Consider the following 13,955-nt stretch of genomic DNA (forward strand, 5'->3'; position numbering starts at 1 on the left):
TTTGTCTGCAATAAATAACTATGAATTTACTAATTTACCCTATAATCCATTGTCCCAAATAATATACTAACTCTTATCCTTTTGTCTGCAATCTTTTTTCCAGAATCCCAGAACAAGCAACTTCAAGTTGCACCATTATTTGCACATCAATGTATTGGAGGTGCCTAAATTTGAAGGGAACACTTAGATTATGATAGGTGTTGCTTGTCAAAGAAGATGAACAAGTCATACTGAAATTACTATCTTCCAGCTGTTTCCCCAAAATAATCCACAAAAAAAAAAACACACAAACACACACGCAGACCATCGTCTGATTCATCAGGGGAGAAGGAGATCATATTATGTTCTCCTACATCAACCAAAACAAAGGCCTGCTTGGGAATAATCCTTTGTTCAAAGCCTTTCTCTTCTTCCAAAATCTTGATTCCCAACAATGACTTCCACTTCAGCAATCCCACTTCGTTGAGGATCAGCCCACCCCCCACCCCCCACCCCAACCATTAGCCCGAGGCCATTCTCCTACGCTGCTGCGCTCAACGGCTCCAGCGCTATCGTTGGAGCAGGAGGAGTGATTCTCTTTAGTTTTCTTATCGTGAGCAGTCAACGCTTAAAATTTACATTGTCTAGAGGCTATGGTTATAAGGTAATCCCTCCGTCCCAAACGAAATGTCCTGTTTTCCTTTTTGGGCTGTCCCAAACGAAATGTCCTGTTTCATTTTTTGGCAATACATTCTCTCTCTATACTTAATATTTAAATAATTTACAACAACCCATTTTATCTACTTTATATACATTTCTTAATCTCTGTGCCGAAAAGAAATAGTAGGACATTTCGTTTGGAACGGAGGAAGTATTTAATTTGGGGCATGGACATAGAGTAAAATATTAATTTTTATTTATTATTTTAAATAAAGGGTTATAAAAAGTAAAACGGGACTATGAATAGAATCAATGAAAGGCTCACGATATGTCAAATTTATGCGAGCAGCTCTCCGATGAGGTGGTTGTAATAGAGCTGGAGCAGGTTGCAGAGGCGCCCGAGCTCAAGTGGGATGCTGCCCATGCAGCTCGAGGTCAACGGGGAAAGCTTTTTTATTTTTTATTTTTTAATCTTTGAGTTAGGTAGCTTGATTATAAAATCGTACTACTATTACACTAAATAAGACAAAAAAATAAAGCAACTTGAAAATGTAAGTAAGTAGCTTTATTTTTGAGTAAAAATTAAAATCTCATTTTTGTTAAGTTGTAATGAAAAATATCAATTTTTATAAAATTATTGTGTTTATGTTCAAATTGACTAAATTAATTATCCTTAATGTCTCAATCAATGTACTTTCAAGACATAAGTAATTTGTCTGTTCAGACGACAACCTACTTTTCCAACCGTTAAACTGTATTTTCGATTGAAAATTATAATTTATTACAAAAAATAGCTTGTTCTCGGAAAAAAAAATGGGTTGTCGTTCTGGCGACAACCGAGTAGAAAACTATAATTATCATTACATATTATACAAAATTTAAAATTTACGTTTTTAAATTCGAGATTAATTTTATTGAGTAATTTATATAAATTATTTTAATTTTTATACTCCCTCCGTCCCCCAAACATCTTCTTCCTAAGGGAGGGTGGCACGAGTTTTAATAAAAGTAAGTTGTGTATTAAATGAGTGAAAAATGAGTCTCACAAAAAGTGAAGATTGTAAAAGTAATAAGTGAAATTATTTTGAAAAGTAGGTTAGGAAGATGTTTTGGGAACATATCAAAATGAAAAGAAAGGAAGATGTTTGAGGGACGGAGGGAGTAATATATATTTTTCATTTATTTATATTTTAATTTTATCTAATATTTATAATCATTAATTTTAAATATTACTCATTTAATTTCAATGTTCCCGTGCATGGCTGAGATTAGTTTTCATAATTATTTACTACGTCACGTTAGGCGAGAAACACGTGAAATATAGCGACATAAAATCATCAAGAAATCAACTTCATTACAAAATCTTTAAACCTTCTTTCACGTAATAGTAGTTTAAATAAAATGTGAAGATCAAATATTGCACCAAAACTTTGTATATAAAATCATACTACTACTACTACTCTAAACACAAAACCCATAAAAACACCAAAGATGAAGAAATCAACTTCAGCTTCCATTCTCTTACTCACCCTAATTTCCTCAATAACCCTAAACGGCGTCGTTTCAGAAGGCCCGAAGGAGGTCGAAAGCTGGTTCGAGACGATTAGCCGCGACAAACTGCCTGAGAAAATGACCAAACTGCACTTCTACTTCCACGATCTGAGCAAGGGTAAAAACGTCACTGCGGTCGTGGTGGCCCGATCCAACGTCACTTCTTTCGGGGTGCTGGCTTCCGCGGATGACCCGATGACAGTTGGACCCGAACTCATGTCTAAACGGGTGGGCTATCTGAAAGGGTTGTACATGACGGCGTCGTTTGAGGAGGTCGATCTTCTCATGGCTATGACCTTCGTCTTCACGGATGAAATCTACAATGGTAGCTCGCTCTCGGTTATGGGCCACAACCCGCACCAACATTTGTACCGGGAGGTACCCGTTGTTGGTGGGTCGGGTCGGTTTCGCCTGGCCCGAGGAGTTGCGACGCTGCACAACTATTTCCACAATCTCACTATGGGGAAGTTTATCGTAGAGGTTGATATTGTGGTTTTCCATTATTGAAATATTTTGGAATATCAACTGTGGAAATTAAGACAATAATTAAACACAAATATTCATGTGCAACAGGTTGCACCGTGCAATTGGTTTCTAGAATAACACTAATTCATTCGGGAAATGACACTTGAACATTTCTGAATGACACTCTTCAAGTGTCATTTGTATGTTGAAGTAGTGTCATTCAAAAATCAGTTGCACGGGAGAGTGTCTCATAATTAAATAATGGAAACAAATCTAGTTGCTCGCAAATTATTTGGAGCTCGGCTCGAAAAAAGTTCATTTAAATTCGTTAGCAAAATTCGATAAATAAATATATCAAACTTGAGTTTGATAGTATTAATTCAATTCGTTAACTCATTAACAAGTTCGTTAAGTAATTCAGTTTGAAAAATATAAATTATTATAGTAAGTATAACTATTTATTTACTAAAATTAATAATCTCTCCATCCACAATATCATTTGCAATTTCATTTATGGCAATAGAATCCACAAACTTCCATTTACAACAATAGTGAGACCCTTAAATTCCACTCACAACAATATCACCATTATCAACTACTATCCACCATTTTCTTAAAACATGTGTCGTGCACAATGTGAAAACGATATCGTGAACGAATGGAGTAATAATTAATTGTATTAAAGCTCTAATTAACCACAACACTATTTGAATTCTCTGGTGTACCTCCCTCTCATCCCATAATGACGCGAGTTTCATATTGTGAGACCGTTTCTGACGGGAGATCAATGGGTCCTCCCGACCCGCTACGGAAACGGTTTCCCGTGTGCAACTACGGGCCCAACGGGTTGAGCCTCGATCTTTTAGATCAACGTACGGGTCCTCCCGATCCGCTATGAAACGAGTTCCCGTGTGCACATATCGGCCCAACAGGTTGGGCCTCGATCCTTTTGGGCCGAAGAAATCAATGGTCTAAAAATAACAAGTCCAATGGGATTTTGGGATTTAAGATCTGCAGGTGCTAGGGACCAGAGCCGGATGGGCAGTGGCACGCGTGTGGGCTTTGCAATCCATTACTTGTGCATACAGTTTACATGTATTGATGTAATAACTTTCATTGTTATATACTATATTAATTAGTGTTATCTAATCAATGTGGGCTCTTTAATACTTATCACTTTTTCCACAACTCTATTAATTTCGAGTAACCAACTTCAAATAATTATTTCTCACTAACTGAAAATCTGTTTTGAGTAAATAAATATATTACGATCATCACCCATGTCATTTAATTCTACTAAATTAAATATTTCAGTATTAGAAAAATTATATATAGTCAAATATTGATCAACTCATAAACAATTTCCTATACTTTTGGCGCAAGGAGATCACACCACTGATTTTTTTAATAATCTTGTAATGAGCATATTAACATATAGCACGAATGAGAAAATGAAGAATCATATTATTGATCTTCTAAAAAAACAAGAAGAAGAAAATATTGACAGACCCTACTGCGATTTTTTTTTTTTTGAAGGTACCCTCATATAAAATTATAGATCTTATAAGTTATCAATATCCTAATAATTAATTAATTAGCACATGATACGCACATACATAATTTTTTATTTGATTACGTGACAAGATCAACATTATTAATTTTTATTCCAAAATAAAACATGTTATACGTTAAACGAGCCATAGAATTAATTTCTTCCCGATTTCACTTTTTCTTTTTGTACTTGAATCTTTGATTTTTTTTTTAAAAAAAAATTGTGGTTCAATTTGATTATCCATTTATGCATTATGTAACTATTAAATTCAATTTTGAGCATGTTGTGATGATTTAACAAAACAGCATGCACAGTATATGTCAATCAACTATTTTCTCGCTGTAACGCTGATTTCAATTATATTTAATAAAACTCCAATTAAATTTTCATGATCGTTCACTCCGTCACGTTAGGCGAGCAGGTGAAATATATATAGTGAAATAAAATTAAGAAACCAACTTCATTACAAAATCTTTAAACCTTGTTTCACGTAATAGTAGTTTAAATAAAATGTAAAGATCAAATATTGCACCAAAACTTTGTATATAAAGTCTCGTACTACTACTACTACTACTACACTAAACACATAACCCATAAAACCCCCAAAAATGACGAAATCAACTTCAGCTTCCATTCTCTTACTCACCCTAATTTCCGCAATAACCCTAAACGACGTCGTTTCAGAAGGCCCGACGGAGCTCAAGAGCTGGTTCGAGATGATGAGCCGCGACAAACCGCCCGAGAAAATTACCAAATTGCACTTCTACTTCCATGATTTGGCCAAGGGCAAAAACGTAACTGCGGCCGTGGTGGCCCGATCCAACGTCACTTCTTTCGGGGTGCTTGCTTCGGCGGATGACCCGCTGACAGTCCGACCCGAACTGACGTCTAAACGGGTGGGCTATCTGAAAGGGTTGTACATGACGGCGTCGTTTGAGGAGGTCGATCTTCTCATGGCTATGACCTTCGTCTTCACGGATGAAACCTACAATGGTAGCTCGCTTTCGGTTCTGGGCCACAACCCGCACCAACATTTGTACCGGGAGCTACCCGTTGTTGGCGGGTCGGGTCGGTTTCGCCTGGCCCGAGGAGTTGCGTCGCTGCAGACCTATTTCTACAATCGCACTATAGGGAATGCTATCGTAGAGGTTGATATTATGGTTTTCCATTATTGAAATATTTTGGAATATCAACTGTGGAAACAATAATTAAATATTGGACTTCTCTAAGTTGGGAGGATCGATATTGTGTGTCATGTTATTTTCTTCATTTTCTCCGTTGTGTGTGACCTGGCTATGATGATGAAAGACATTTTCACAATTTTAATGATTCTCATTTTAAAAATAAAAAGTTATTATATTACAATGAATCATGCGCATATGCTTAACATGTATAATGAGAAATTGAAATTTTAATTATATATATCCTACTAATTAAGAAATTGAAAATACTAATTAAAAATTATTATATATACACACCCTAATTGGGTATAATAAACTCTAACTTATTAATCACTATATAAATTAATGTATAATACAAGAAATTGAAACTGAAGATAAAATAAAATAAAAGAATAGAAGTGAACACTTAATTTCAAGTGCATGCGTTTTTGAGTGACAATAGATGCATCATGCATGCCTGGTCTTTGTGCGGTACTGCACCAATATAATATATATACTTTATTTCATGATCAAATATTATTAATTAGAGTTTAGTCTAAAAAAAATATTAAGAGTTTCCATGATTAGTGAGTTCCATAGCCCTTTTAAAAAATAAAATAAAAATTAATAGATGTACTACGTTACCCCTTTAAAACCCTAATTTAATATTTATATAATATAATAATTTAATTCAAGAAACCTTTTTTGGATCTTTGAAATAATCAAAATCGAACCTTAAACTCAATGCTTTGGAGTGTCGCTGAATCTGAACAACACGTCAACAGTAAACGAGGTTATGCATATGCCTGTGTTTTATTTCCCTTCAAATTTCTAGAGTGTTGTTTCCAGATTTATTTGAATGATTATGAATTTAATTTAGGAATAATGATACGCTCGGCCCAATCTCTAGATTGACCCAATTATGCTCCAGCCCATTAGGTTTTCATTATTAGATATAAATAATGTAATCTCTAATATTGTTGATTAAGGAATGAATATTTTGGTTGATGTTTATCAAATCTCTCTCTTCTCTCTTGATTTCTGGAGTTTGAGCAACTCGAATTGCTCCACCATTGATACGGATTGTATCAATTGGTGCTTTCATTGAGAGAATTTCTCTTTGAATATCCAAAAAAAAAAAAAATTGCGTTTAGCTGTCGGCATTGTGCGAAACCGAGGGAAGAAGGCACGATTGATTTGGGTTATTTGCAGTGTGGAGAACAAGAAACAAGAGAAAGGAATTGAAGCAATTAAGGTCAGGGTTACTTGCCGATATTTCTTTTTGTTTGCAGAGCAGTAGTTTATCTGGCTTGCTTGCAAATCCCGTTGCTCGATTCTTCTATTTTGGTTGATTCCTATCAGTTGGTATTTTTGAATGGGCATTAGTATTAGGTAAGAGATTTGTTAAATTGATTGTAGAATTGCCGGTGAGATTTGTATGCACTGAAGAAAAAAAATAAAAAAAAAAATTGATTGAATTTGTTGATGGGTTGGTGAAGAGCAGGCGACACAATGAAGAGATAGTTGGATTAGTTTTGTTGAAGGAATTTTAGGAGTTTAATACCACATGAATTTGAGAATCAGATAGTGTTGATGGCTTTCGGACTAAACTCACTTAGGTTTATTGGAGAAGATGGTGATATTTATGAATGGACATGTCGAATAGATAAATACTTCACTCTTCGCGATGTCCCTGGTGAGCAGCGACTTTCGTTGGTCTTTTATCACTTAGAAGGTGAGGCATTGACGTGGTTCCACTGGTTGGAGGCGAATTGTTTATTAACGACTTGGAGCAACTTCTTGATAGCTATCAAGTTTCGCTTTGGATCATCGAAATTTGAAGAACAGGAGAAGAGCCAAATTCAAGAGCAAGAAGTTAATGAAGTAATCGTACAAGGATTTAAAGAAGCAAGCGAAATGGTGTGCTTCGTCAAGGCAACTGAACAACCATTCTGCTTAGAGAATCAAGATGCTAAGGCTGAGGCTGAAACATGTGGAGTGAGCTTAGAGATTCAAGAAGCTACAGACGCACCTGAAATAAGTGAAGTGAGCCAGAAAATTATGCCTATGTACTTTCAGAAGAGTAATGATGTTAGGGGATTGATTGGTCTTGTGAATGATACCAAAGCACAAGTTCAAAGTGACAAGTCTACTGGTGTGTGTGATTGTGAAGATGTGCAATTCTTTGACCCATCAGGGAAACATGAGAAGGGGATATTAATCCAAAATGGTTTATGGATTAATTCTTCCTACAAGATGAGCAAACTTCTCTTTGGTTGTATGATTGCAGACATGGCTCGAAGAAGAAGTATTCTAAAATTCTATGCACTTGGAGAGGTCTAAAAAGAAGTTTTGAGTCTCCACCTTGAGGACAAGGTGGTTTTCGAAGAAGTCACAACGTGTAATTTGGCGAGAGAGGCTCTTTACTTGCTACGCGAGCGCAAGGATGGGTTCGACATTGTGATCAGCGACGTGAACATGCCAGACATGGATGGTTTCAAGCTTCTGGAGCACGTCGGCCTGGAGATGGATCTGCCCATGATAATGATATCCGTGGATGGGGAGACGAGCCGGGTGATGAAGGGGGTCCAGCACGGCGCCTGTGATTACCTTCTCAAGCCGATCAGGATGAAGGAGCTCCGCAACATATGGCAGCACGTGTTCAGGAAGAGGATACACGAGGTGAGGGACATTGAAGGCCACGAGAGCCTTGACGAGATGATGCTCAGAGGCGGAGCAGACCTCTCGGATGATGGCTTCTTCTTCGGTGGGGATCCAGTCTCCGGGAAGAAGAGGAAAGACGTTGATTACAAGGGTGATGACCGCGTGGGTGGCGACCCTTCCTCGTTGAAGAAGGCGAGGGTGGTTTGGACTGTGGATCTTCATCAGAAGTTTGTCAAAGCGGTTAATCTGATTGGATTTGAGAAAGTTGGCCCCAAGAAAATCCTCGACCTGATGGGCGTGCCGTGGTTAACTAGAGAGAATGTGGCTAGTCACCTGCAGAAGTATCGCCTCTACTTGAGCAGGTTGTAGAAGGAAAACGAGCTGAGAGCCACGCTTGGTGGGGCGAAGCTCTCGGATTCATCCCCAAAGGATGCTGCTGCTACTGCTGTTCCTGGAAATGCTGGCCTTCAAACTCCAGTCACCAAAGCTTCACCCTGTTTGAAACACGACGATCCAAAGAGCTGTGAAGGAAACGTCAAGTCTATGCCAATGGCAGAGGCGAAGGCGGCTGCTGAGGTGAATGATCTTGCAAAGAGTAGCACCTCAAGCATCAGCTTTGAACAATCTTTTGGCCAGCTGAGTTCCGATGCGAAATCCGAGCCTAAAATCCAAGTCCAGTACTCGTGGAGTGTTGGGGCTCCGCCTCTCCCGTTCAAACACGAGCAGAAGCCACCAGCTGCGTTCAAACACGAGCCTAAGCCACCTCTCCAGTTCAAGAAAGAGCAGCCTCTCTTCATTGCAGAGCATCACCGGTTTGATCACGTTCCTGTGGCCGTGGCCGTGCAGAGAAAACCATCCGACACTCCATCACCATCTGCAACGAGCAAAAGGAGCCAGCACAACGAGAAAGCAACCAAAGTCGAGAGCACCGCAGCTCTCTTCTGATTGAGGTCTATAAAGAAGTTTTGAGTCTCCACCTTGAGGACAAGGTGGTTTTCGAAGAAGGTGGGAATGATACGCTCGGCCCAATCTCTAGATTGGCCCAATTATGCTCCAGCCCATTAGCCCATTAGGTTTTCATTATTAGATATAAATAATGTAATCTCTAATATTGTTGATTAAGGAATGAATATTTTGGTTGATGTTTATCAAATCTCTCCCTTCTCTCTTGATTTTTGGAGTTTGAGCAACTCGAATTGCTCCACCATTGATACGGATTGTATCAAATATATATATGGGGATAAGATAATAAATCACCCTAACAGCATCTCTAAAAGGCCACAAAGATGATCATACACCACTATTAATGGGCCCAGGCCCGTGTACTTGTTTTAGATGGGCTTTGATGGGCAGCTTGTTGGCCCAATATTTTTGTATAAAAGGTGTTCTCTCTTACTTCTTACATCTTGTTCAACTGCAGTCCCAAGTCTCCACGTCATTCAACTCTTGACTCAAAGAGTTATTGTTAAAAATATTTAAAGTTAGCCAATTTTTATATTTATATTATAATTTATTGTTTATTTGAAAATACATGAATTTAAGATTGATTCTGAATTGTTTCACGGAGGACAATTTGCCCAAATTCAATTCAGATTGAATTTGGGCAAAATTACTCTATTTCTTCCTATGCTCTGCAACTTTGCTTAAACCATTTTATCAGTAAATTATTCAGATTGAATTTGTGAGAAATTGTCCTTGTGAGACGATTCAGAATCAATTATATATTCATATATTTTTTGACAAAAAAAAATTATGATATAAATCAGAAAATTGACAAATTTTTTATATTTTTCGGCAATAATCCCCTTAATTACTTAATTATTGGATTGCTGCCATATATTATTAAAATATTCCAGATACACACAATAATTAAAGAATTTTCAAAATACATGCGACACAAACCAAACTATTGAAGTAGAAGAGTAAACATGGTTTTGAAATAGAGAATCTCGTGTATATAATACTGATTGATTTAATTAGATATTCATAAAGCGTAAATTTTAGCAGATGGTATTCTTAAACTAATTCTAGGTTAAGTTCATGAGAGTATATCACTTATCAGTATATGCATGATTGAAATGATGTATAGCTTGATTTTCATGCTTCTTTTTACCTGAAAATTGATTATTATCGTTATGACAACATGATTACTATATCAAGAGAAAGTTGAAAAAATAAAACAAAAACTTCCCTAACTAATAGTACTGCATCTTTACCCTAAATGCCATTTTAACCCGACTGTAGCTTCTATGCTCTAGCTGTTTATCTAATACATTTGATACGTTGCATGGATAAGGTGTGATATGTTTGACGTACTGTGATATTTTTTTTACTACATGTCATATTAATATCATGTTTTGGTAAATGCACTAAAATATTTGTAAAATATAATATGTTGTTTGGTATGATGTATTAAGATTATATATAGTTATAATTATGATTTATAAAGGCCATCTGTTTCATATTACTTCTTACCAAATAAGATATTAGGATCACTCATTCTAAACGAGTCCTTAAGATCTACACGATATGCATGAGTTCAATGTAATATAATGGTATAATATTTAAAATACATTATGCGCATCAACGTTTGTAATAGGAAAATATTATTCAAAATCGCATACCGCGTTAGAGTATAGGTTATACTCTATGTCATTCCCATGCATTATGTAGATATTTCACAGCATATTTCAGAGTTATATCTCTTGGCAAACTCCTGGATCTGCACGACTTCTTTCTCTAGTTTTATTGAAGTCTTATTGAACATAATTACAGATAGACTCTACATTTGTTGATAGAGACCTCTTCAAGCTAAAATTCCTGCTAGTGTTGCACCTATTTAAAGTGAATTAGAGGACGATTATAGCTGCCACGATTTTTCATTATCTTCTTGAGGTTTTACAAAATATTTTGTGAGTTTTCAGATCATACAGTGCGTGAGTGTGATTTTATTCGATTGCTTTTCATTGTGTTTATGAGTAGTCAGTTGGGTTGTGCGAAATTATAATCACTAATTAAGCGATTAATTGGTGAAAACTTTCTAAGGGATTAGGTGAGTGTGATTTTATTCGATTGCTTTTCATTGTGTTTATGAGTAGTCGGTTGGGTTGTGTGAAATTATAATCACTAAGCGATTAATTGGTGAAAATGTCACGGACGATGCTTGCATCTTTCCCATCCTCGTTGGGGCTTTCCCAACCTTAGGGTCATTCATAGGCAACAACTGGTTTCGCCGTGCCACGGCTCATCAGGGGAACGGCATCAGCTCCCAACCAGCGTGTCCCAACGGACAGGCGTTCCACGTTCACTGAACGCCGTTCCCTTCCTTACGAGAAAGGCGAAACCCAAGTTGTGCCATTCCTTCAGAGCGCGCCAAGCATCCGCCCATGAGTCCACACGCGCACGTTCACGTTGGTCCTCGCCACGGCTTGCCCACGATGGCAACGGGCGTGCGAGGGTGAAACGGGCACCGTGTGACAGTCTCCCCCACTTGATTCGTGGACGTCCCCGGACACGACGTGCACCCGATGGAGACCCGGTATAGAGGACTCTTCCTCCTTCGCCGAGCTGACAAGCTCCTTCGCCGGGCATGCGCACGGCCCTCTTTGGTCGCCTTTGGAAACGACAAGGCATCGACTCTTCGACCGCCTTGCTCCCGCGCACCAGGGCTTTCATGGGGACCTGAGAGACCCATCCGCCCAAAGACCGCCCGGCGGGGAGCATCTCATTCCGCCCATACGAAACGGCTTGCCCCGCCGGTTGGCTCTGATACCACCTGTCACGGACGATGCTTGCATCTTTCCCATCCTCGTTGGGGCTTTCCCAACCTTAGGGTCATTCATAGGCAACAACTGGTTTCGCCGTGCCACGGCTCATCAGGGGAACGGCATCAGCTCCCAACCAGCGTGTCCCAACGGACAGGCGTTCCACGTTCACTGAACGCCGTTCCCTTCCTTACGAGAAAGGCGAAACCCAAGTTGTGCCATTCCTTCAGAGCGCGCCAAGCATCCGCCCATGAGTCCACACGCGCACGTTCACGTTGGTCCTCGCCACGGCTTGCCCACGATGGCAACGGGCGTGCGAGGGTGAAACGGGCACCGTGTGACAGTCTCCCCCACTTGATTCGTGGACGTCCCCGGACACGACGTGCACCCGATGGAGACCCGGTATAGAGGACTCTTCCTCCTTCGCCGAGCTGACAAGCTCCTTCGCCGGGCATGCGCACGGCCCTCTTTGGTCGCCTTTGGAAACGACAAGGCATCGACTCTTCGACCGCCTTGCTCCCGCGCACCAGGGCTTTCATGGGGACCTGAGAGACCCATCCGCCCAAAGACCGCCCGGCGGGGAGCATCTCATTCCGCCAAGTTGTGCCATTCCTTCAGAGCGCGCCAAGCATCCGCCCATGAGTCCACACGCGCACGTTCACGTTGGTCCTCGCCACGGCTTGCCCACGATGGCAACGGGCGTGCGAGGGTGAAACGGGCACCGTGTGACAGTCTCCCCCACTTGATTCGTGGACGTCCCCGGACACGACGTGCACCCGATGGAGACCCGGTATAGAGGACTCTTCCTCCTTCGCCGAGCTGACAAGCTCCTTCGCCGGGCATGCGCACGGCCCTCTTTGGTCGCCTTTGGAAACGACAAGGCATCGACTCTTCGACCGCCTTGCTCCCGCGCACCAGGGCTTTCATGGGGACCTGAGAGACCCATCCGCCCAAAGACCGCCCGGCGGGGAGCATCTCATTCCGCCCATACGAAACGGCTTGCCCCGCCGGTTGGCTCTGATACCACCTGTCACGGACGATGCTTGCATCTTTCCCATCCTCGTTGGGGCTTTCCCAACCTTAGGGTCATTCATAGGCAACAACTGGTTTCGCCGTGCCACGGCTCATCAGGGGAACGGCATCAGCTCCCAACCAGCGTGTCCCAACGGACAGGCGTTCCACGTTCACTGAACGCCGTTCCCTTCCTTACGAGAAAGGCGAAACCCAAGTTGTGCCATTCCTTCAGAGCGCGCCAAGCATCCGCCCATGAGTCCACACGCGCACGTTCACGTTGGTCCTCGCCACGGCTTGCCCACGATGGCAACGGGCGTGCGAGGGTGAAACGGGCACCGTGTGACAGTCTCCCCCACTTGATTCGTGGACGTCCCCGGACACGACGTGCACCCGATGGAGACCCGGTATAGAGGACTCTTCCTCCTTCGCCGAGCTGACAAGCTCCTTCGCCGGGCATGCGCACGGCCCTCTTTGGTCGCCTTTGGAAACGACAAGGCATCGACTCTTCGACCGCCTTGCTCCCGCGCACCAGGGCTTTCATGGGGACCTGAGAGACCCATCCGCCCAAAGACCGCCCGGCGGGGAGCATCTCATTCCGCCCATACGAAACGGCTTGCCCCGCCGGTTGGCTCTGATACCACCTGTCACGGACGATGCTTGCATCTTTCCCATCCTCGTTGGGGCTTTCCCAACCTTAGGGTCATTCATAGGCAACAACTGGTTTCGCCGTGCCACGGCTCATCAGGGGAACGGCATCAGCTCCCAACCAGCGTGTCCCAACGGACAGGCGTTCCACGTTCACTGAACGCCGTTCCCTTCCTTACGAGAAAGGCGAAACCCAAGTTGTGCCATTCCTTCAGAGCGCGCCAAGCATCCGCCCATGAGTCCACCCTCGCACGCCCGTTGCCATCGTGGGCAAGCCGTGGCGAGGACCAACGTGAACGTGCGCGTGTGGACTCATGGGCGGATGCTTGGCGCGCTCTGAAGGAATGGCACAACTTGGGTTTCGCCTTTCTCGTAAGGAAGGGAACGGCGTTCAGTGAACGTGGAACGCCTGTCCGTTGGGACACGCTGGTTGGGAGCTGATGCCGTTCCCCTGATGAGCCGTGGCACGGCGAAACCAGTTGTTGCCTATGAATGACCCTA

General features: G+C 41.5%; 3 protein-coding genes and 1 long non-coding RNA gene across 4 annotated transcripts; all 4 read left to right on the forward strand.

The window, feature by feature from the left end:
• Positions 1-107: 107 nt before the first annotated feature.
• LOC131005628 (uncharacterized) lies at positions 108-1,293 on the forward strand. Its single transcript, XR_009095297.1, has 2 exons — positions 108-643; positions 989-1,293. It is a non-coding gene; the product is annotated as an uncharacterized LOC131005628 (long non-coding RNA).
• Positions 1,294-1,984: 691 nt separating this feature from the next.
• Positions 1,985-2,760, forward strand: LOC131005629 (dirigent protein 21-like). The gene has a single exon (XM_057932636.1). It carries the CDS (start codon positions 2,131-2,133, stop codon positions 2,695-2,697), a length of 567 nt encoding a protein of 188 aa, XP_057788619.1. The 5' UTR covers positions 1,985-2,130; the 3' UTR covers positions 2,698-2,760.
• Positions 2,761-4,775: 2,015 nt separating this feature from the next.
• LOC131005630 (dirigent protein 21-like) lies at positions 4,776-5,476 on the forward strand. The gene has a single exon (XM_057932637.1). The coding sequence runs from the start codon at positions 4,816-4,818 to the stop codon at positions 5,380-5,382; it is 567 nt and encodes a 188-aa protein (XP_057788620.1). The 5' UTR covers positions 4,776-4,815; the 3' UTR covers positions 5,383-5,476.
• Positions 5,477-7,520: 2,044 nt separating this feature from the next.
• Positions 7,521-9,104, forward strand: LOC131005631 (two-component response regulator ORR26-like). Its single transcript, XM_057932638.1, has one exon. It carries the CDS (start codon positions 7,846-7,848, stop codon positions 8,398-8,400), a length of 555 nt encoding a protein of 184 aa, XP_057788621.1. The 5' UTR covers positions 7,521-7,845; the 3' UTR covers positions 8,401-9,104.
• Positions 9,105-13,955: the final 4,851 nt, after the last annotated feature.

The sequence above is a fragment of the Salvia miltiorrhiza genome, chromosome 1, assembly GCF_028751815.1.
Source record: "Salvia miltiorrhiza cultivar Shanhuang (shh) chromosome 1, IMPLAD_Smil_shh, whole genome shotgun sequence".
In the NCBI taxonomy this organism is placed as follows: domain Eukaryota; kingdom Viridiplantae; phylum Streptophyta; class Magnoliopsida; order Lamiales; family Lamiaceae; genus Salvia; species Salvia miltiorrhiza.

What these genes read in the sequence shown, in the direction of transcription:
- LOC131005629 (XM_057932636.1), top strand. Translation starts at nt 2,131, where the DNA reads ATGAAGAAATCAACTTCAGCTTCCATTCTCTTACTCACCCTAATTTCC.
- LOC131005631 (XM_057932638.1), top strand. Translation starts at nt 7,846, where the DNA reads ATGCCAGACATGGATGGTTTCAAGCTTCTGGAGCACGTCGGCCTGGAG.
- LOC131005630 (XM_057932637.1), top strand. Translation starts at nt 4,816, where the DNA reads ATGACGAAATCAACTTCAGCTTCCATTCTCTTACTCACCCTAATTTCC.